The sequence below is a fragment of the Natrix helvetica genome (genome assembly GCF_964273705.1).
Source record: "Natrix helvetica genome assembly, chromosome: 1".
NCBI classification, from domain to species: Eukaryota; Metazoa; Chordata; class Lepidosauria; order Squamata; family Natricidae; genus Natrix; species Natrix helvetica.
The window spans coordinates 81779364-81803849 of record NC_138548.1 but is presented as its reverse complement, the minus strand read 5'-3'; the positions used below and the strand labels follow the sequence as shown (position 1 = coordinate 81803849).

At 40.4% G+C, this 24486-nt stretch overlaps 1 protein-coding gene across 1 annotated transcript in view; it reads right to left on the bottom strand.

Annotated features, from left to right (window-relative positions):
- The window catches only part of LOC309384709 (astacin-like metalloendopeptidase), a 35962-nt gene extending 25541 nt beyond the window's left edge, over window positions 1–10421 (bottom strand). The window contains exons 1-3 of the mRNA XM_081938450.1: window positions 10287–10421; window positions 10138–10162; window positions 1178–1318 (exon numbers count right to left, since the gene is read on the bottom strand). Coding sequence (XP_081794576.1) covers window positions 1178–1318; window positions 10138–10162; window positions 10287–10358 — 238 coding nt within the window. The 5' untranslated portion in view covers window positions 10359–10421. The remainder of the gene's footprint in view (window positions 1–1177; window positions 1319–10137; window positions 10163–10286) is intronic.
- Between the last annotated feature and the right edge of the window lie 14065 nt (window positions 10422–24486).

Below are 24486 nucleotides of genomic sequence, written 5' to 3'. Positions count from 1 at the left end.
AGTATTTTGCTACTACTTCAAGCATCCAATAAAAATTGAAATCCTTTACATATAAATATTTGTTAAGCAGTTCTTTGTTTAAGCATTTCAAACTATGAGATCTTATCCAAAGGAGCCTTCTGATTAAGGATTTGAAAAAAAATTTAAAGCCACAACAATACTTAGCCAGTGAATGGTATACCAGGGATCACACTGCAAAAGTGTGTCAGTGTGTCAGATAAAGGAAGGGATCAAGAATGTTGAAAGCTGAATTTTCTTTAATTGAATTAATTTAATAGCATTCAAATGATTAATTCCCATGTGTTTAATCACTGTACTCTTCAGTTGCAATGAAATGATAAATTAACAACCTTAGAAGGGTTTTTGAAGATTGCAGAATTTTATGGGAAACAATGATTATATTTGCTTCTTACAAATGCATACAAAGTGGAAGAGTTTTGCAGAGAATCCTTTGAGAAGACCTGCTGTAGGCATCAAGAATTATTTTATAAGTGATCCGGACCTCAAAAGCTGTTGCCTTATAGTGTTAACAGTACTGAGCTAGATAGACCATTGGTTTGACTCTGTGGTCAAAGGTAGCTGCTTATGTTACTATATTTTATTATTGATTCCACGTCAAATGCTATCATTCAGAATCCCTTGCAATCTTTGCTGTATCATCAAAACCCATTTGTAGATAAATGGGTTTTTGCTATCACCTGAACCTAACTTGGACTGTGTATAATATATTTTAGTACTACAGCTACTATTATTGATGCTTGCTGTTTGCAGGTAATGATGATGTTACTTATTTCAGTAAGGAAACATCTGCAAGGAAACAGCCAGTCTCAGAAAACACCAAGGACCTCACAGTTCAATCCTTAACTACAGACATTTTCTTCATTTGGAAATATTCTTAAAATGTTAATACAGCTCTTCAGTTTAAAGATGTACAAACAAAACATAAATAGGAAAATTAAAAATAATACTATAAAATTATCCTATTATTGATTGAATAAGAATTCCATTTTATTATTAATGATCCGCAGCATGGTCAAGCTTGCTATGACTTTGATCAGCAGAAATAGGAAAATAACCTCAATAAATCAGTAACAGTTTCTATTTGTTGCTGTCTATTGAAAATGGTTCTTTAATTCTTTTGTATGAAAGGATGCTCATTAAAGAGATTTAGACGTACAAAACTCAGGAGAGATATTAACTGGGATCTTGACCAGGCCATCTTCTGATCTGGGCCAGTAACAATTTCCACTACAGCTCATAGCACTTCTCTGTGTTCTTCTTTTATAAAGTATATCATCTTGGCGAAAGTCGATTTCCCCTACAAAGAAAAATGAGAGAAATAACTGAAAAATATTATCTCCTCCCGAGGAATTATATTATTAGCCCTTGGAGGTAGGCAGTCAAGAAACAAGCATAGCAGAGATTCCAAAGATATTCTTTTTTTTTATAGTCAGATAGAATAATGAAATCTTGAAAGCCTGACCAAGTTTTTGTCTGCCTCATTGTTATACCATAAAAAGATCAGAGTTATTTTTTTTCTCATGCTTTCTTCTTTCTCTGCACTGAACCTTTTTTTTAGAAGTTCCCCCCTTAATGGCTTTCTTACCCCCTATTCACAAGGTCAAGTCTATATTATTTCATACCACCTCCCCAATCAGAATCCCTGCCCTTTCCCATCTATGAAAATGGACATTCATCATTGGCAATCGATACATAATAATGCCTTCTTCCTGACTAATTGAGGCCATCCAGCTTGCCAAAGTCAGCAGGTAAGTCCAGAAGAGAACAGTAGATGGAGTGTTAAGAACCCACTCCCTCATGTGGTGCAGCTCCTGCAACTGGAGGATCCATTGTGGCAGGAAACAAAGACTCTGTCAGCTCCGGCAAGCCCACAGGCCAGAGCTGCCATTCAGGTGGGAAGCTGTGAGAGTTGCCATGAATCATGCTTACCAGCTGGGGATCTCACTCCTCCACATGCAATACAGCTGAGAACTCTCCATAACTGATAACTGACTGAGAACAAGCCATGAGAGATTGCCAGGTGGTTTTCACTCTGGGTCACGAGGTGACGGATGTGTGTATGTGGGGAGGGTTTAGCCTAACTGCATTTTCAAACTGTCTCTGTGTTTGGCTGTTTTCCTTAACCCTTTGGAACCTGATAGACTCTCCTTTGGCTTGAAGATCATGATTGGGTGATTTTGATCAGGGACGTGCGGTCAGGGGAGGCAGGGGAGGCAGAGCCTCACCGCTCTCATCATGAAAAGAAAAAAAGGGAAAAGGGAAAAGGCACATGTGGTCCGATTCCCGGCCTTCCTGAGTCAACATGAAGGGGACCGCGGAGCGCGAGCCCTTCATGTTGACTCAGGAAGGCGGGGAATGGGATCACGTGTGCAGGAGGCTGAGGCTGCCTCAGCCTTCTGCAATGTGGTCCCATTCCCCGCCTTCCTAATGACGTCACCAGCCTCACCAGCCATAAACATCACCGCACATCACTGATTTTGATGGCACATTGTGGGAACAGAACTTGGGTAAGAATTCCAGAGGGAACTGGTAGACAATTTGGGCATTTTTAACCTCTTCCCACAACTTCTCTAATTCGGAGTACCCCTTCCAGCAAATATGATATTCTAAGAATTCCATTTTGTGTTTAGTTTAGAATATATTCCATTTTGTATTTGTCTTGAAAAGCTGTGGTGGCGCAGAGGTTAGAATGCAGAATGGCAGGCTCTTTCTGCCAACTGCCAGAAGTTCAGCTGAAGGTTGACTCAGCCTTCCATTCTTCTGAGTTCAGTAAAATGAGCACCCAGATTGTTGGGGCACTATGCTGACTCTGTAAACCGCTTAGAGAGGGCTGTAAAGCACTATGAAGCGGTATATAAGTCGAAGTGCTATTGCTGCTATTGTTCTTTCTCATCTGCCAGAAACATTGGGGGGGGGAGGTCAGGTGGGGAAACAGGTACAAAATGCAAGGGACAGGGAAACTCCCCATGAAATAGGAAAGGAATCTTGAGTGAAAACTATAGACAACTATAGACACAAGGCCACTGAACTGATACATAACAAGGACGTGATAAATTTTGTGTCTGGTTTCTTAGGTAAGGAAAATGTAAAAAACTTAGAGGGAAGTATTCCAAATCCCCCATCACCTTTTCCTTTCAGAAGAGTTGAGCTGCCTGCCTCTCTGGAAAAAACTGCTAAAAGAACAATGCAGGCAGGAACTCTGGACATCAATATGTGGAGATTGTAGCCATAAATTGCTTGAAATGGAGGCATGATGAGAGAGGAGTTCAGCAAGATGTTATAGGAAAATCCTACAAGAGGCAATACTGTAATTCAATCCAATTTTCCTGCTGGTAAGAGACATAGCAAACACTAATCAAGTGTTTATTTTCTCTGATTGCTCAATAAATTCCAGGTGATGAGAGGATGATGAATGAATACAAATGTCCAGGAAGTGAAGAAGAGCCTTCTAAACCCTGGGTGTAAATTGAGTGCTGAAGTCTGAGGTCACACAATTGACGCAGCTTCTATATCGAAAAACATGGCCTAGAAAAAGTTTTGCATTCTCTTGAGTTATTAGTAACTCCTTGCAGAGGTTAAAATAAGCCACCTTGATAAACAAATCTACCACCAAAATTGTGGTATACCTTTGACTAGCTAGAAGATTAATAATAACATCCAGGGAGACCGGAATCCATAGAACAAACAGCGATGAGAGCAGCTGGACTAATTTTGGTGGTTTTGGTCATGACACTCTTAGCCTTGTGACAGATGTGACATGATGAAACATAGTCCTTGACATCAGCCCTCCCTCGTGGCCCTGGTATATGGATCTTGTTCTTGTTGCAAGCAAATCTAATCATCAAATCTATTGTCTCCCCATTCTTAGCTTTTATGGGTGTCCCTTTTAGTCAGTTGTAATACTAGTTGAAATACTCTGCTTTAAGAATGTGGTGCTAAGTATTACCAAGAAATATCATATTCAAGCTTGCATGGTAGTGCATCTAACAACTTCTAGTGTAACTCAGACAATATAAAAATTAACATAGGAGAAAAATTGTGCCCCTCTGAACTAATGTAGAGTGACGCTGTGCACCAGTTGCAGGTGTTCCAAAGTGATGTGGGTTTTTTGAATACTTGTAGAGGGTAAGATGTTCCCTCTGAGAAATGTTTCCATAGAGGAAATGCTATTTTTACGGCTGGTGCCTATTGAAAATATACTGGTTCCTTTCATCTAGGAAAAAGCTTGGTACAAAACTTTCAACATAAGAGATCCTCCTCTACCAGTGGTGGGTTCCTACCGCTTCGGACCGATTCAGCTCAACTGGTAGTGGTTTGGCAGCCTGGGTCATTGGAACCAGCAGCAACTCAGGCCTGCCACGCCCCTGAACCAGTTTCCTGGTCACTGCCACCACCATCTTGTGTTTCAGTTCTGTGCATGCGCAGAATAATTTCTATTCCACTGTGTATGTGGGCAGTGTGCATCAAGCATGCATGCGCGCAAAGCATACACATGAGCGAACCAGAAGTAGTGCCGGCTGGAACCCACCCCTGTCCCCTACCATTGTTGAAGCCTTCAGAGCACACATGAAAGCAGAGTCCAAGGGTAAGTGAGTTTCTGAGCAGCAGCTACAATGAAAACTGAGACTTCACATTCTGGGAGGCAGTTCGCTTTTGAATTTTAATTGTCTTGTTTTCAGAAGCTGAGTGAATAGCTTGGAGCATTCTGCAAAATTAAGGATGAATCATTGATAAAAATGGACTAAATCTCCAGATACTGGAGATTTTTCACATTTCTAGATCCTTTTTATGGGTGAATTGATTGCATTTAGCCAAATCCATGTTCTGTAGACATCTAGTAACCCAAATAGCCCAACTGGTGAAGGTCAAATGCACATTTATATACCTTGTTTTGATAAAAGTGTTCTAGGAAATTGTTGATATGACTCTGATAGAGGACAGATCTTCCCTAAAAATCAATGTGTCATGTAAAGCACTACATATTCAGCTAAAATATCAGAAAATATATCATCAATTAATCAGTAGAAGACTATGGAGCAATTAACCAAAAGAGCATTACTCGAATTTTCCAGATTGAGTGCTAAAAGTTGTCAAATATTCATGGCCCTCTTTCACTGGGAATTATAAGTTCTTCTCAGATCCAATTCAGTAAAGATGTTTGCTTTCTAGAGACTATCCAGTAGATGTGAGGGGCAGCGAGTAGTGGTCCTAATTGGCACATGGTTAAGAAGCTTACAGTCATGAAGAGGCTTCAAAGAAGAATTCTTTTTCTTTTGTGATAAAAAAATAATAATGATCCAGATGTGGATAAAGACAAAGGGCAGACAAATCCTTTCTTCAGATTGTCAACCAGGAAGTCTTTTTAAAAAGCTAACTCTTGAATACATATTCAAGGCAATAGTGCCTTTTAGCTGGAAATGGTCTCCAAGTTTCACATTGACGGTATATCCACCACACAGTGGCTTTTTCCTTTTCTGCAAAAGTATCTATGAAATCTTTGTATTTTTCTTGCAAGGAGAAGAATTCAAGCAGGAGTGCAGAAGAAAGAGAAAGAAAAGAATGACATGCCTGAAAATGGTACTGCAGATACTTTTGAGATTAAAAATATAGTCCCTTGATTCCAGTAGATATGATTAGGCCCAGCATTATGGAGTCACAGCAGGTAGCTGTGGTCTGGCGTGGCAAGAATTATTTTGATCGTTTCTTTTTTCTTGTAGAGTTTTACATTACAAAATAGGACAAGCTCAAAGCAATTTTTTTTCGTCAGTTATTTCAACTAGTAGGATTATCTGATAACCCACATTCACCATAATGTCATCTGTGAAATTAGCTTCTGCACCAGAATCTAAAACAGCTGTATTTTTGTGCTTGAGGGGATAAGAAGAGTAACAGGAATAATAAAATGCATTTGCTGCTGTCAGCTGTCTGAGCTCCTCTTAATTGTCTGAAGGATCTCCTGCAGAACTCTTCAGAGGGAGCCTGTGAAATTTTTTGAAACATGGCTTTGAGATTATTTGTGATTTGAGGTAATGCTCAGTCCTCCTAATGCTGTGATACTTTCTAACCACCTCAGAAGAATGGATCTTAAAGAAGGAATAGAAAAGAATTATTATTTTTCTTTCTTTTTTCTCATATATTTATGACCTGATTAAAAACTAGAAATAAGAATACGCATCTTTAAAAGGGCGATGTCTTAATTAAATGTGTATTTATTAGGATTACTAAAGTGATTTGATTAGAAGTCAGAATAGAGGTAAAAGTAAGAATTAGAGTAAGAAGTAAGAATTTAAGCAGTTATAATATCTATATAAATTGAATATAAGTAATAACTAGATGGAAAGATGAGAGATTGAAAGATGGTATTTCTATGCATGTTTAAGAATGTTGTTGATATTAGAATGGAACATGGAAACATTGAATAACTAAAACAATCAAGTATGTTAATATTAGGATTATACAAATTTGATTAACGTAACAATTGTTATTGGTGTTAATATGAGTTATACCCAGAGGCCACACTGTTCATGTACTGATGTTGTTTTATGTTTAAAAATAAAAATCCAATAAAAGAAGAAGAAGAAGGAGGAGGAGGAGGAGGAGGAGGAGGAGGAGGAGGAGGAGGAAGAGGAGGAGGAGGAGAAGGAGAAGGAGGAGGAGGAGGAGGAAGAAAAAGGAAGGAAGGTAGGAAGGAAAGCAGGAAGACAGGAAGGAGGAGTGGGGATCTTAGAAGGTCAAACTATGGCCAGTTGTCCTGGAGATCCACAGTAAAAATAAAAACCAAGATATCTCTTTCATTTCATTTCTCTGCTGCAGACAAAGATCTTTTTATCCTTCTTGTTTACATGGATTGTCTGATGCTGCAGCCTGAGGAGGCCACAAGGAAGGAGGATGGGATAGACAAAAGGCTGTAAAATCCCCTCTCCTCATTATGCCACAACTCTATCAATTTCCCATTGATTGACATAGGATGCCAAAACAGCATGGCAGGATGCTTTTTATTCTTGTTAGATAGAATGTAAGTATCTTGAAAGTGAATCAGACTTGGTCCTTCTTATACCAAACGGAACTGAAGTGAATTATTTGTGGGTTCCTTCTCATGTAATTTGCTTTCTTAGCTCTGAATAATGTTTTCTGAAAGTATCCCCTTAATGGCTCACTTATTCCTACCTCTTTTCCAAGGTCAGGTCTATAATCCTTCGCTATATATTGAAAATGCATGTTTCACAAGGATTGCTACTAAAGATTGTATTATGACAGGTGAATAGTCTTAAGAGATCCTTTCAGAGATCCCGGAGCACCCGGGAACTACCAGAGGATTGGAAAAGAGCTGATGTGGTTTCCATCTTCAAAAAAGGGAAAAAAATCAGATCCAGGAAACTACAGACCTATCAGCCTGACCTCAATACCAGGAAAGATTCTGGAAAAGATAATCAAGCAACGAATTAGCGAACACCTAGAAGCAAAAAAAGTAATAGCAAAAGCCAACATGGGTTTGTCAAAAACAGATCATGCCAGATTAATCTTATCGCATTCTTTGACAAAGTGACAAAATTAGTGGACCAGAAGAATGTCGTCGATATAGTTTACTTGGACTTCAGTAAGGCATTTGATAAGGTAGACCATAACCTACTACTAGATAAAATAGAAGAATGTGGGCTGGACAGCATCACCACCAGATGGATTCATAACTGGCTGACCAAACGCACTCAATGTGTAGTCCTCAATGGAACTGCATCTACATGGAGGGAGGTATGCAGCAGAGTACCCCAAGGCTCTGTTTTGGGCCCAGTACTCTTCAACATGTTCATCAATGATTTGGATGAGGGAATAAATGGGGAACTCATCAAATTTGCAGATGACACCAAGCTGGCAGGAATAGCCAACACTCCAGAAGATAGGCTTACGATACAGAAGAATCTTGAGAAACTTGAACATTGGGCAATATCTAACAAAATGAAATTCAATGGTGAAAAGAGTAAGGTTCTACATTTAGGCAACACAAACGAAATGCACAGGTACAGTATAGATCAGCGATGGCAAACCTTTTTTGGCTCGCGTGCCACAAGTGGGGGGAGTGCAGGGTGGTCGTGTGTGGGCGTGCCGCACCCATAATGCAATGCGCAACCCCCCCAATGTACATGCGCACACAACGCGCTCCCCCTCATTTTTACATGTTTTTTTCACCCTCCCCAGGCTCCAAAGGTTTTATAGGAGCCTGGGGAGGGTGAAAAGAGCATCCCCCGCCCCCCGGGGGCCCTCCGGAGGCTTCAGGGACTGTCCGGAGGCTTCCCTGAAGCCTTCAGAACGCTTAAAATCACCCTCCGAGCAAATCAGAAGTGACTTCCAGTTTGCTCGGAGGATGGTTTTAAGCGCTCCGAAGGCGTCAGGGAAGCCTCTGGATGGTCCCTGAAGCCTTCAGAACGCTTAAAACCACCCTCCGAGCAAACCGGAAGTCACTTCCGGTTTGCTCAGAGGGTCGTTTTAAGCGCTCCGAAGGCTTCAGGGAAGCCTCCGGATGGTCGCTGAAGCCTCCGGAGGGCCTCCAGGGGGGCGGGGAGGCTCTTTTTGCCCTCCCCAGGCTCAAAATGGTTGAACTCAGCTGCCCAGCGCGCGCATGCACGCTGGCCAGCTGACAGGGCAGCGCCTCGCGTGCCCTGACAAACGGCTCCGCATGCCACCTGTGGCACGCGTGCCATAGGTTCGCCATCACTGGTATAGATGGTACCTTGCTCAACAGTTGTAATTGTGAAAGGGATCTTGGAGTCCTAGTGGACAACCATTTAAATATGAGCCAGCAGTGTGCAGCAGCTGCCAAAAAAGCCAACACAGTTCTAGGCTGCATCAACAGAGGGATAGAATCAAGATCATGTGAAGTGTTAATACTACTTTATAATGCTTTGGGAAGGCCACACCACGATATAGAAAAGATGTGGAGACTCTAGAAAGAGTGCAGAGAAGAGCAACAAAGATGATTAGGGGACTGGAGACTAAAACATATGAAGAACGGTTGCAGGAACTGGGTATGTCTAATTTAATAGAAAGAAGGACTAGGGGAGACATGATAGCAGTGTTCCAACCCTCAGGGGTTGCCACAAAGAAGAGGGAGTCAAACTATTCTCCAAGGCACCTGAGGGTAGAACAAGACGCAATGGGTGGAAACTAATCAAGGAGAGAAGCAACTTAGAACTGAGGAGAAACTTCCTGACAGTTAGAACAATTAATCAGTGGAACAGCTTGCCTCCAGAAGCTGTGAATGCCCCAACACTGGAAGTCTTTAAGAAGATGTTGGATAGCTATTTGTCTGAAACGGTATAGGGTTTCCTGACTAGATAGCGGGTTGGTCTAGAAGACCTCCAAGGTCCCTTCCAACTCTGCTATTGTATAAGAAAAAATAAAATTGTGATATCAAATTTGATGTTACAGAGTAAAGTATACTATCATGGGGATGTAGCATAAATAATATCCTGATTATATGGGAAAACATTTTTGTAAATATATAACATTGGATCCCAAGCTTATTATTTTATCTGGGAAGAAGGGTTATAGCTCTTCTATATGTATTTGTAACTTCTATGGGATCTTCTTTTTGAGAAAGAAAATAAGTAGGACATAATATGACTTTAATCTATTTGGTATAGATGAATGGTAGATTTTATTAATTATGTTGTTATTGAAAATGAAAAAGAGAAATGATCCTATGACTATGAAAAATCTATGCACTGGATAGTTTGATAGGAGCTCTCCAAAGCCAAGGACATAAGCCATCTTTTTCCTCAAGTGGAAATATTTTCTCTTAACATACTGACTTATTTAATTTGAAAAAGGAGGAAGCAAGCCTCCTATGTATAATTATGTGGCAGGAATTCCATTTCCAGATGTCAAATTAAGGAAAGGTGTTACAAACTCAAAGATTTGACAGTTTTCCTCTAATTTGGATAAACCAGAAATAATCTGCTAAAACTCAGGACATTAGTATAAAATTGATAACTGATAGCCAAAATGACAACTTTGATTAGAAGATACATTCTACCCATAGGAATGAGAAGGGATTTTTTTCTTTAGTAACAGTAATTTAAATATTAGTAACAGTGAGTTATAAATATAAATAAAACTTACCTGAGTCCTTGGTTTCCAGAATTCCCTGAAAAAGAGAGAATATCTTTTTAATGTACGTATATAATATGTTATGATGGCAGGGATACACAAAAAATGAGTTATTCAAAGCAAAAGTCAATATAGTTATCTTCAGTTGATTGAGGACGCACCTGGAGAGGTTTACTTGTTGTAAGCCTATGGAAGGATAATAATAAGGTGCTCAATAGTGCTAGAAGATTCATCTTTGAATTGTTTTCCCCACAGGTTTTTGTAAGTTACAAGCAGCTCTGCTTCTTCAGATCTAGTGGCTGTATTTGTTCATTGGATTACAATTTTCAGTGAAGACTGCTGGCTTTAATCATTGTATAACAGTTAGATGGCAAGATGTATTTTCGCAGAGAGAAACAAGCTGTGAGAATTCCCAGTAGAATTGGCCAGGGATCATTTTGTGCTACTTTATCTTAAAAAACAAAAATAAGGAATGTTGCAATAGTAGCAAGACTAACTGTTGGGTAGCTAATAATGAGATGTGTGAGTAATTGGTACATAAGTGAGAAGGGAAAAAGTGTTAGGAACACGAGCCCACTTTTCAGCGATGCACCTGTAGCACTGTGCTTTTCTCCAGGTAACTGGCAGTATTTCAGTTTGCAAGTCCACAACCCAGAGTTCATCATGGGCATAAAATGTGCACATTACTACAAGAACTGCAAGAAAAGTCTAGTGCCAGACCTATATTAAAGTGATAATATATGAACACTCTATGACAGCAGCCCCCAATCTTTTGGGTACCAGAGATTATTCCATGGAGGGTATTTTTTTTCTATGAACTGCACTGTCTCATGCACTGCCTGAATCCCATGTGTGTGCAGATGGGGGTTTTGTTTGCTTGTGTGATCTGGTTCCTGATGGGCTCTGGACTGGTGACACTCTACAGCCTGGGGATTGGGGACCTCTAATATATGACAAGTATACTGTTCTTGTATGACAATATATGCACATATTACTGAAGTTACCAAGAGCTAACTATGATAAATGTGAGGGCCTCTTGAGTCAATTGCAGCTTCAGAATTAAGTATTCACTTCTTTTATTTCTCTTGGGCAACAGTTGATGTTTAGAGAAATGAGTTTCATTTAGCCTGTTGCACCAAAAAGACAACTGTGCTAGCTTTGCTTTTTGTGTATGGAATCTTTAATATCCTCTAATGTCTACTGTAATTGCTAAAATTATAAAGTCTCAAATTTATGTTTTGACTTTAATTTAAAAATCCAAAGAATGGCATAAAGAAGTCAATGTGTGCTTCATTGATTACAGAAAATCCCTCAGTTTTGTTGACTATGTCAAGCTGCGTTATGTCCTTAGAAAAAATTGAAATCCCTGAACATCTCATTCTCCTAATGCAAAATATATTCTGTTGCCAGAACCAGAAGGCACAATCTGGATGAAACATGGTGAAATGGAGTGGTTCCCATCTACAATGGAGTAAGACAAAGCTATATATGTTATGGAGATTCTCAGTCATCCGGGTTATGGTTGTTTCAAAGGTGCGTCTCCCAAAAACAACAGGACTTTCTTGATTTCCCCTTGAAAACAGTTTACTTCTCATCCAAGCTGAAACCAGAACTAAAGAGGCTTCTTGGATGACAAGTAAAAATTTTCAAGGAACAACCAAGGAAGTCCAGTTGCCTTTGGGATAAGCACCTTTAGGGCAAAGTTATGCACTTTCTCCTTAGTTAATCAACCTATAAGCTGAATGTGTACTAAGGAAGGCTAGATTGGAAGAAGATATGCATATTTTTAAATTAGAGAATTATACATCAATAACTTCTGCTAACTAGAAATGGAAATCATCTGAAAACTGTAGTGATGAAAGTTGAAGAGTGCATGAAAAAGGTGTGACTACAACTTAACAAAAAGAAAACCAAACTGTAAACAAAGACATTGAATTAATAGATAACCTCTACCTTTTCAGTTCAACTATTAAAGAAGAAATATGCGACAGACTAACTTTTAGTAGGGAAGCAATAAAGGGCTGGGGGAGGGGGAAGAATATTCAGATGCTGTGATTTGTTTCTACCTACAAAGTTTAGAATCATGCTGGCAATACTTTTCCTGGTGGCCCTCTTTGGAAGTGAAAGATGGACTTTGAGAAGTAGGATGGAAATACTATTGGAGCTTTTGAATGCTAGTATTGAAGAAGGCTCTTGAGAATACCATGGATAGTCAAGAAAATTAGTTGAACAAATTAACCAGATATGACTATATTTTGGGCATAATCTATGAATCCTCTCTTGAGAAGTCTATAGTGCTGAGTAAAGATGAAAGAAAGGAAACAAGAGAACAACCAGCAACAAGGTGAATGGATTTGATTGCAGCTATGATGAGTGCATCATCAAAGTTTTTTTTTTAAAACAAAGTTTTATTGGTTTTTTAAAAAATTTACAAGGAAAAAGGTAGTGGAAAGGTACAAATTTTGGCAGTTGCGATGTGCGGTAGGTCCCCCCTCCCTCCATACTCATAATATACATTTAGACAAAATTCATTACTACATAGTAACATATAGTCAGCATATGAATTCAATTAATAATTTCGATCAGTTTATGTCAAACAGATTTTCTTGTTCATTTTTGTGATCTGAGCTTCCTCGGTATTGCCCCTTCTCCCCCCGCCGCCAGAGCTCCGGCCCTTCCCGTGTCCTGTATGTCTGTTGTAAGATCATCTGGTTTTTCTAGGAGTGCTTTATTTTTTTCCATAAAAGCCTGTGCCTCTATGGGTGTATTAATTCTAACTCTTGTCTCCTCCCAGAATATTAGCATACCTTCAGGCATCAGCCATCTGAACCACACCCCCTTCTGGTATAATTTCTTCGCTAATTGCGAATAGCTTTTTCTTTTTCCCCTCACTTTCTTGGGGATCTGTTTCAGAATGGTTATTTCCCTATCCTGGTATGTCAAAGCTTGCCCCCTTTGTGCACTCAGAATTTCATCTCTTGTGCTTTTTCTAAGAAATTTAATGTGAACCTCCCTGGGTAAGTTGTGTGTTCTAGCATAAGCTGAGTTCACTCTATAAACCAGGTCTATTTCCTACCCCATCTGTTGTTTTTCTTTCTGAATGTATTCAGCCAAAATACTTGTCATAATGTCCCTTATATCTTCATCATCTGTCTCCACCACATTTTGAAATCTAAGGTAAAAGGACATTCTCTCAAATTCTATTTTCATCTGTTGGGTGTTAAGTTCTTTGTTGCCCTTCTGCACCCCTTCCATCCCCTCCCTCATCTCAGCCGTCCCACCCTCCAAAAGATCCAGTCTCTCTGAGTTTTTATTAATTTGGGCCTGGTTCTCTTTAATTTCTTCTTTCATCTCTTTTAGTTGTCTTTTTATTTCCTCTTGTCCCTGTAGAAGTTGTTGAAACATTTGTTGAAACTCAGTCTCTGTAGTTTTAGGTTGCATCAAAGCTGTTATCATTGATTGTGTACTAGGACTGGAAGTTGCAGATGTCGGGGCAGAGGCAGCAAAGCCAGGCTTTCCAGGAGGTGGTTCTTTAGGAGGCATTGTTTGTGGAATAAAGAGTTCAGTCAATACAGAGAGTGATCAGTCAGAGAGGTAGAACAGCCAGGAGAGTCCAGGAGACAGAAGGTCCAGGCAGAAGATAATTTTTGTAGTCACCCTGGCAATAGAGTAAAATTTTTCACTCCAGGGAGTCCAAAAGGTAGCAATCAACAAGAGATTTGTCTGAGTAGCACGGAGACAAAGACCGAAAGCCTGAAGTTTTAAAGGTGGAGTCAAATTTCACAGTTCATAAAGACAACAGAAGTGTGCCATCTTGCCCTGCCAGCTTCGGGTTTAGAGGCATAACAAAGTTTTTAAAGTTTCCAAAGTTTCCAGATCATCATTGCATTATGGAGTTAAGTCCAAGAATTCACTTTTAATAAGGGCATGACATCATTAGTTGGCTCTCCCCCTCCTCCTTCCCCTGGGGCTGAGAGCAAAATTGTTTCAAGCCGCCTGTCCAAGGGGGAGGGAATCCCCCTCCCTCCAGCCGCGCCTCTCCAAGTCAAGCCGAAAAAAGAGGTTTAAACTGCTGGCAATTTCTCCAACTTAGTAAGGGGAATGGAAGGGAGTTTTCGCCTCACCACACCACAGCTGCGTCCTTCTGCTTGTTTATTCTTCCGTCAGCCTTGCAGCGAAGACGCCGGAGCGTCTCCCCATCATGCTCCCCAGTGCCTAGAGCGAGGCGGCCCCCCCGGCTGCCGCCGATCCAGGGGATCCCCCACGGTGCCGCTCCTCCGTCAGGAGCCTCTACGGGGCGTCCTGTGCCCCCCAAGGAGTGGGGAGCCCACTGGGAAAGCGCGGGGTGAGCAAAGCTTGCCCATCGCCGTCAGCCGCCGGAACCGGAAGTCTAGTGCATCATCAAAGTTTTGAAGGACAATTTTGGGGACACATTCTTTTAGAGAAAATCCATCTATATGGTTGACTAGTGATGACACATAGTTAACCAATCAGTCAGTCAATCAATCAATCAATGAAACAATCACTTTTTACTTAATTATTATGATTCATTTTCTACTGTCTGCTGTTCAATCAAGTACCGATCTCATATTGTTGCATATCATTTGTGTTGTGGAAAACAGATGATATCACTTTGAGTTGCTTTGGACTCATGCTGAGCTTGAATAATAACAGTTACTAATTTGTTCCCTAGGAAATAATGCTCTTAAAGTTCCATTTACATGGATACATTTCTATGTGAAATTTAAAAGGCAGTTCATTGCATTACATTTTAGCTAGTATATCTTCAATTCTTAAAGTAACAAGAATAATAGGGAGTATGTATCTACTCTCCCTGTACTATCCTGTTTTCCTGAAAATAAGACCTCCCCGGATAATAAGCCCAATTGAGCTTTTGAGCAGATGTGCTGAAATAAGCCCTCCCACAAAAATAAGCCCTCCCCAAAAATATTGCAACATAGCAACAGCCATGAGGTGACCATGCTCACCGCCTCCTGCACCTCAAAAATAATAAGGTCTCCCCAAAAATAAGGCCAAGCGCTTATTTCAGGGGTCAATTAAAATAAGACCCTATGTTATTTTGGGGAAAACATGGATATTACTATCCAATTCAACTCTGTATGTAAATGTAAGTTTAAAGTGATGACCAAAGAATGATGATTCTGGTTGTTTTGATAGCTGTAAGAATGTCCAGCTCAGTATGCCACTCTGAATCACATTAAAAGGAAACAGGGGATCTTATTTCTACAGCTGCAGGTTATAAAATAGCAGACTAGCCAATTGCAAATTTATCTGGCAAGGAAAAGGCAAAAAACAAGAAAGAGGTCACTGCACTGAACACAGCCTTATGACTCTTTCCAGCTGGGGGAATAAGGGAAAAGGAATTTCAGACTTCTGCCTTGGAGGAATCTGTGAATCTTGGAGGCTCCTATTGTCTCTGTTTGACTGGGGAGGAGTGGTGGTGGAATGGAATCTGAGCAAACAATTGGAATTACATAAGCACTTTAGTCAATGCATGAAATAACTTCAAAACAATGAAGTTTATCTAATTGAATGACAGCAACTCTAGATGTGTTTTAACTATAGTCTTATAAATAAAATAGATTTTATTTATAAGAACGTTTTTTGCATAATCTCGTTTTAGCTTGTTTAATTATCACAGGTAGTTCTCAGGAAAGGATTCAATCAGTTGTTAAAACAGGAAATAATAGTACAGATTCAGTGTTCAATTTACTTCAAATCATACTCAAGCTAATACAGTAGCTGTCAATAGTCTCAATCTTCATGTAGTTGTATCCCCTCCTCTAAAGATGCCCATGTTGGTGACTATTGTTATGTTCCAATATAACAATCCTTTTTTTTAATCTTTCCATTAGGCACAATCTGTCTGTCCACTTTCTCCACAGCAGTCATAATTGCACATGACCTTTTCCTAAGCTAAAAATCCAGGCATTAAGGATCTGTTCTCAGGTTTATCATTTTTTATTTTACAATATCCTTTCTGAGACATAACGACAACAGTTTCACAGAGTATTCCAGCTGTAATTGCTGGAATTGACGTGTACAGTATAATGTTTGTTTTATTCTTTACACTACTTGTACAGTTTTGAATTTTTCACTGTGATGCATCATTTATCAATAGTGTCAATCACTGGGGCAACATTTCCATCAAGATCCCTTTTCTTAATAATAATAAGGAATAAAAATAACAAGGGACACACTGGCTCAGTGGCTAAGACACTGAATTTGTCGATCAGAAAGGTCGGCAGTTTGGCGGTTCAAATCCCTAGTGCCGCATAACGGAGTGAGCTCCCGTTACTTGTCCCAGCTTCTGCCAACTTAGCAATTCAAAAGCATGTAAAAATGCAAGTAGAAAAATAGGAACCACCTTTGGTGGGAAGGTAACAGCGTTCTGTGCACCTTTGGTGCTTAGTCATGCCAGCCACATGACCACGGAGATGTCTTTGGACAGTGCTGGCTCTTTGGCTTTGAAACAGAGATGAGCACTGCCCCCTAGAGTCGAGAATGATAGCACATATATGCCAGGGAACCTTTACCTTTTTACCTTAAATCCTACAAGCATACACAGTATGAAGTTGGAATATTTCACCCAATTCTGCACCATTATATATTTACTTATAACTGCATTTAAGTTTGATACCTACACAAAATCATCAAACTGCTGATCTCTGGAGTTAGGGACTGTTGCTACAGTGAGGGAAGCTCCCTCACTTTAGCAGGTATCATCTTACAACTGTTCAGCAGGTTTGTTTTGACAGCAGTTTAGTTTATGAAGTGGTAAATCTGGCCATCTACTTATCTCTGTCTTCAGATCACTAGGGTAGAAAGCATAGAACCCAATTCATTTTTGTTGCATGTTTATTTCACATATGTAAACAGCTAGAGACAATAGTTTTTAATGTTCCAAAAATATCATGCCAGCAAATATGTATTTAGCATCCAATTTAATTCCATCTGTTGCCAGCAACCAAATTACATTTGTCGTGGCAATAGTCAGTGAGTAAATAGAGATTTATTTATAATGGGCTATCCTGATATTGTAATTCAGCCAAATGCCAGAGAAGGTTAGAATCAGAAACAGTAAACAAATAAAATAAATCTTACCAGTAAAAAAACAACAAGTCTTAAATTGACAGTTTCCTTCTTGTAAAAGTATGGGTAAAGTAAAATGGGTAAAGTAAAATACTTGGTCATCTAGGGAATCCCAGATCCAAGTTACAAAGATACAGATGATGTTAAAGGGCAGCAATGAGATATGGAGCTATCTGATATCTGATAAATATCATCAGAATATCTGATGAAGCCCACATGTTTAGAAGTTTCTGCCTGCAGTCGTCCCTGCATCAGACCTGCTAGCTCCTCTGCGACAGGAATGAGAAGAGTTTCACAGCTTTGGGAACAAGGCCCCGGAACATTCCCATATCTCCATATTTTTGTATCCATGAGAGGTTACAATATCTCTCCAGAGGCTTCTGCTTGCTTTCCAAGCTCAATTCAGATTGATGGGTTATCCATGTAAAGTGCTAAATGGCTTAAGGGACAAGTGAATGATTTCACATTGACCTTTTCAATTGTTATCTGAAGTCTTTCTCTATATGCAGTGGTGGGTTGCGGCTGGTTGGAACTGGTCCAGGTGAACTGGTAGTGCTATCCTATTCAGCCTTGTTTTTGATGCCGCACACATGCACACAAGTCACACGTGCAAGCGAAGTGCATGCGTGGAAGGCATGCTCACAACCAGCAAACTGGTTGTTAAGGTAAGTGCAGCCCACCTCTGGTTCTAAGTACCATGATAATGTCTTGATGTGACTTATACAAATTAGATAATTGCATCATTGCACAATGATACCATGATGCCTAAGTCATTATTTTGATAACACTTTGGCTTGTTCATTGTTGCATTCATGGATAAATGGATAAGGAAGGCTTGAAGGGATGTCAAAAGTTTGTTTATTGGTGTCATGAATGTGTACTTTGGTATGCAGAGAATGCTTTGTTGTTGACTGGGAACGATTTACTGTGAATGTTAGATAGAATGTATGATGCAGTGAGAGACGAGGATTTGCAAATGAATATATCAATGACCAAAAAGTTGTCTCTGAGAGGAGAAAATGGAGGAACAATAGCAAGTAGCACGTCATAGGGAGGAAAACTTGGAGAAATAGATGACATTGTGTACTATGATAAAATGTGTACTAAAATAGTCACCAGCTACAATCATACCTAACAATTTAAATCATCTCACTCTTATATATTAAATACCTTATTATTCTTATATCGTATAAGTAGGTAGTCTGTTTCATAGTTAAAGCTTAACACAAAAAAAGAGAGAAAAGAAAGGATATTTTTTTTTCAACATTAAGTATAGCTTTCTATTATTATTACATATAAGTTAAGATAAAGGGAGAAAAAAATTCATTTCCAGGTTTTTTTATCCAACCATTGATAAAACAAATCCCATACTTTATAGAATTGCTCATCCTCTAGTTCTCTAACTTCAAATGTAAGTTTACTCATTTCAGCACAGTCCATTATTTTCCGAACAATTTCTTCCTCTGTTGGTACTTTCTCATTTTTCCAGTTTTTAGCAGATACAATTCTAGCAGCTGTTAACACATTTATAATCAAATATTTCAAGTCTTTATTGTATATTTCTGATATTATTCCCAATAAAAAAAGTTCTGGTTTCAAGTCTATATGTTTATGTATCATTTTCTCCAACCACATGTGTATTTTAGTCCAGTGTCTTTTAGCTTCAGGACAAGTCCACCACATGTGGTAGAATGTGCCCGGCGTATGTTGACATTTCCAGCATTTTTCAGACTTATTCTTCGACATTCTTGCTATTCTCGATGGGTATAGGTGCCACCTATAAAACATCTTATACAAGTTCTCGTTATATGCAGTTGACATTGTCATTTTATAATTTTGAGTCCACAGTTTTTGCCATTTTTCTAAGGCAATCCCATGTCCAAAGTTTTTTCCCCAAGCTAACATAGTTCCTTTCACTTATATGCTATTTATACACTGTGTTTCCCCCAAAATAAGACAGGGTCTTATTTTCTTTTGAACCCCCCCCCCATAAGTGCTTGGCCTTATTTTTGGGAAGGTCTTATTATTTTTGAGGTGCAGGAGGCCCCTTAACCTCGGCCTGTGGCCTGCAGTCCGCAGATCAGATGATCCAGAAAGGGCCAGAAATTCCGCCTCTGTTTCTGGCACACTCTTGCCAGCCCTAGCATCGCTGGTCCTGTGGGGTACCCTGCTGGTACCCTGAAGGAGTACGGTAGCTAGGGTTTGTGGGAGCAGCATCCGTGAGGCCATTCTACGTGGATGGCAGGTGCATGTGGGGAGTATGGGACATGTTCCCCCTTTCCCCCGAGGAAACGGAGGGGATCGGCTGTGCATGCGTTTAAATATTTTAGGGGAGGACTTATTTTAGCACATGCACTCAAAAGCCTGATTAGGATTATAATCCTGGGAGGTCTTATTTTTGGAGAAACAGGGTATCACTCATCTCACTGTTGCAGCAACTCTTGGAACATATAAATTTAAACTAATTTTGCTAGGTGGAAATGACAGCGGGATATATCAAAAAATGAACGTCATGGGAATGGGCTACTTATGAAGGGTGTGGCATACAACAAAAAGTTACAGAACCAAATTCTGTATGGATATTAAATGAGTGTGGATTGGATGCAAATGTTACTGGCCAGTATGAAAGAAAATGTAAGAAGGGTTGGTTTTATAGAGAGAACAAGTAGAAGAACGAACTATCAATGGTTTACAGGTCAATGGAATAAATGAAAGACAAAGTAAATTGCAGGGGCCAATCTGGATTGGCCTGTTGCATGCTGCTTTTTAAATGTTGATGGGGTATGTTGATGGCTGACTTTTAAGTTGTTAGCTGTCGTTTGCTAGTATTGCCCAGCCCTTGCCTTCTAAGTATTTGATAGGCTTGTGGTAAATCAGCACTCATTTGATTGATGAGGGGACTGTTTCCCAGGCTTCAATCACTTCAATGGATGTTTTTGTGCCTGCTCATCCAACAATCTTACTAGATGCAAAATTGAACGTGTCCTGCTATCCTGGGACACATATATATTCGCCTTCATTTGACAAAGTGAATCGTAATTGGAGTTGATGGTTTCTTGAGAAGGAAGATGAAAAAAATGAAGAAGAAAATGCAGTGCTGAAGTGATTCTGGACTTGGGGCAAAGGGTGGCTTACCAATATAGAAGGTACAGGAATATGTCATAGCAAAGGAGAGCTCTGGAGAGCTGGGCCTCCTGGCTGCATCTGTTTCTCTCTGTCCTTACAAGTGGGGGCTTTGGTTTTGTCCCTACATCTAGTTTTATATTCCCTAACCCTGGTTTATGTCTTGGCATAGCTGTTAGGTAGTACTCCTTACCCTATCATGTATTTTTGGGGAGTGCCTTAACCTGAACTCTTCCCCCTTAATACTCAGAAAGATCTCATATGCCAAACAGTGATCCTTGCCAGGAGCTGGACAACAAGAAGAAGATAATAACAGCAGCAAGAGCAAGAGTAGAAATACGTAATCCTTATCTCCGCCTCTTGGTCTCTCTGACCAGAAAAATAGTTCTCCATCTATTTTGGAGAGCTGGAACAAAAGGTATAATTTAAAAATCATTTTTATTGATAATAATCAAGGAAAAATTAGATTTCCTTTGAATTTGAGGTAATCATAAGGAAAACAGAAACTATATCACTGATGAAATCACAGAATCTTGAACATTAATCTCTCTTAAAATTCTACTGAGAGACCGGGTAAAGATCTATGGGCTCTCTGGCTCAAAATACACTGCAATGGAACAAACAGACAAGAATTCAGTTTACTGTGCATAAATACAATAAACTTCATATATAACAGCAAAGGCAATTACCAAAGCAATCAGGCAAATGTGTGTAAGTATAAAATAAGTATAGCATGTTTAAATGGAGCTTTAGGAGAAGTTTAATTACTTATATGCAATTGGGAGCTTCAGAAGTCCTAATCTAAAGCTCTATTCTTCACCTTTGCTACCCAAGAAATCAGCTTGCCTCTGCAGCTTCATGCAGTTCTCCATTCCACAATCCTTGGAGACCTGCTGATAGTCTCTCTCTCTCTCTCTTTTTAAACAAAGTTTTATTGGTTTTTTGGTGTTTTAAAAAAGGAAAAGGTATGGGGAAAGTTACAAATTGTGACAGCCGCAAACTGCGGTAGGTATACCCCCCCCCTCCAGACTCATGGTGTACATTTGCATAACATTCAAATATTATATAATAACATATAGTCAGTGTGGTAGATTCATTAGTAATTTCAATCAATTTATGTCATGTGGATTTTCTTACTTATTTGTGTGATCTGAGCTTTCTTGATGTCGCCCCATCTCCCCCTGTTGGCAGTGCTCCGGCCCCTCCCGTGTCTTGTGCATCTACTGGGATGTCTTCTGGTTTTTCTAGGAGTAATTAATTTTTTTCCATAAAGGCCTGCGCCTCTGGGTGTATTAATTCTGACCCTTGTCTCCTCCCAGAATATTAACATACCTTCAGGCAGCAACCAACGAAACCACACCCCCTTCTGGTATAATTTATTCGCCAATTGCGAATAATATTTTCTTTTCTCCCTCACTTTCTTGGGGATCTGTTTCAGTATGGTTATCTCCTTATCTTTGTATATCAGGGCTTGTCCCCTTTGTGTATTCAGAATTTCATCTCTTGTGCTTTTCCTAAGAAATTTAATGTGTATCTCCCTGGGGACATTGTGTGTTCTAGCATATGCGGAGTTCACTCTATAAACCGGGTGTATTTCCCACCCCATCTGTTGTTTTTCTTTCTGAGTATACTCAGCCAAAATAGTTGTCATGATGTCCCTAATGTTTTCATCATCTGTCTCCATCACATTCTGAAACCTAAGATAAAAGGACATTCTCTCAAACTCTATTTTCATTTGTTGGGTGTCAAGCTCTTTGTTTCCCTTTTGCATGCCCTCCACACCCCCCTCATCTCAGCCGCCCCCTGTTCCAAGAGATCCAGTCTCTGTGAGTTCTTATTAATTTTTTCCTGGTTCCCTCTAATTTCTTCTTTCATGTCCTTCAGTTGTTTCTTTATTTCCTCTTGTCCCTGTAGAATTTGCAGAAACATTTGATGAAACTCCAAGTCCGTAGTTTTAACTTGTTTAAAGGCTGTCAATGTTGATTGTGTGCTCGGACTTGAGGTTGCAGATGTCGGGGCAGAGGCAGCAAAGCCAGACTTTCCAGGAGGTGGTCTTTTAGATGTCATTGTTAGTAGTAAAGAGTCCAGTCAGTATAGAGAAGAATCAGTCAGAGTGGTAGAGCAGCCAAGGGAGTCCGGGGGGTAGAGAGACCAGGCACAAGGAAACTCTCTAATCACCCTGGCAGGGAACAGACGTTTTTCACTCCAAAAAGTTCAAAAGCAAACAATCCACAAGAGAATTATCCAAATAACACGGAGACAAAGACCGGAAGCCTGAAGCTAAGAGGTGGAGTCAAGTTCACCTTTCATGAAGACAACAGAAGTGTGCCATCTTGCCCTGCCAACTTCGGGTACTGAGGCAACAAATAAAGTTTTCAAAATTCAAAGTTCCCAAGGCTTCCAGATCACATTTTCTTGAAACCTAAAGGTTTAAATCTGAAGATCCATTTAGTTGGAGTGTGACTTCTTTGGTTTGGCTCTCCCCCTCCTCCTTCCCTGGGGCTACGAGCACGTTTGTTTCTAGCCGCTTGTCCAAGGGGGGGGGGGAAATCCCCCTCCCCTCCAGCCGCACTTCTCCAAGTTAGCCAAAAGTTCCAATTAACACAACTGACAAGTTTTAGAGTTGGTAATAGGTATGAAGGGAGTCTACACCTCACTGCACCGCCGCTGCATCCTTCAACTGTCTTTTTTTCTTCCGGACAGCCTCACAGCAAAGACGCTTCAGCGCACCTCCCCTTCGTGCTCCTCGGTGCCTGGAGCAAAGCGGGAGCCCCCTGACAGCCACCGCCGATGCAGGGGTCCACCCGCCGCGCCGCTCCTCCGGCAGAATGCCTCTCCGGGGCATCCTGTGCCCCCCAAGGGGTGGGGAGCCCACCGGGGATGCGCGGGGCGAGCAGTCTCTGCCCGTCGCCGGTGCTGATAGTCTCTCTTGAGCATTAGCTTTATCCAGGGGTGGGTTGCTCTCAGCATTACTGCTGGCTCGGTGCACATTTGCACAAAAATAGGACTGTGCATGCGCAAAATGTTTAAAAAATAAAAATAAATAAATCTGTGCAATTACAATTGTTCTGCGCATGTGCAGAACCGAAAATCAAAATGGCGACCCCTTAGGAGAACCGGTTTGGTGGTGTGGCAGGTCTGAGTCACTGCTGGTTCTAGCAACCCAGGCCGCCAAACCACTACCTGTTCAGCTGAAACAGTCGGAACTGGTAGGAATCCACCTCTGGCTTTATCCATTGCTTTTCTAAGATCAGCTTTCTCTGGGGCTTATGAAGTCCTCTCAATAAGGCTGTGTCTGCACTGTGCCTCTGCACCTATTGCCATTTCCATGCCATTTCTCTCCTTTCTGCCTCAAGGCCAAGAACCTTCCACCAGAAAAGGTGTGGCCGGACTTTTGGACTTTATCAGGGAAGGGTCCCTTTCCCCCCCTGCCCTTCCTTCTGCCATGATTCCAAAAACAATTGAGCCCAAAGAGAGTTGACAGTGACTTGAGTATTAATCATCCCATATATTAGTTATCACACATTTTTCAAGCAAAAAAGGGCTCGGAAAAATTGGTTCCTTGTACTTTGTTCAATGAGATTTTGTAGCTTTAGTGTATTGGTGATCTGGATGAATGTGGAATGGGGAAGGGTGAAGGGTTGGACATGGGGAAGGATGTGGAATGGGGAAATGCCCTTCACTGTAAGAGGTGGAATAAATGGTGTTGGGATCATTTGAGGTAAAGGTTCTCCTCACCAGTAGTGGGATTCAGCCAGTTCGCACCACTTCGGGAGAACTGGTTCTTAACTTTCTGAGCAGTTTGGTAAACTGGTTGTTGGAAGAAATCATTAGGGTAGAGAACCGGTTGTTAAATTATTTGAATCCCACCACTGCTCCTCACATATATGTACTAGTCGTTCCCCACTGTAGGGGGCGGTACTCATCTCTGTTTTAAAGCCAAAGAGCCAGCACTGTCCTAAGACGTCTCCATGGTCATGTGGCCGGCATGACTAAATGGCAAAGGCGCACCGAATGCTGTTACCTTCCCATCAAAGGTGGTCCCTATTTTTCTACTTGCATTTTTACATGCTTTCGAACTACTAGATTAGCAGAAGCTGGGACAAGTAATGGGAGCTCATGCCG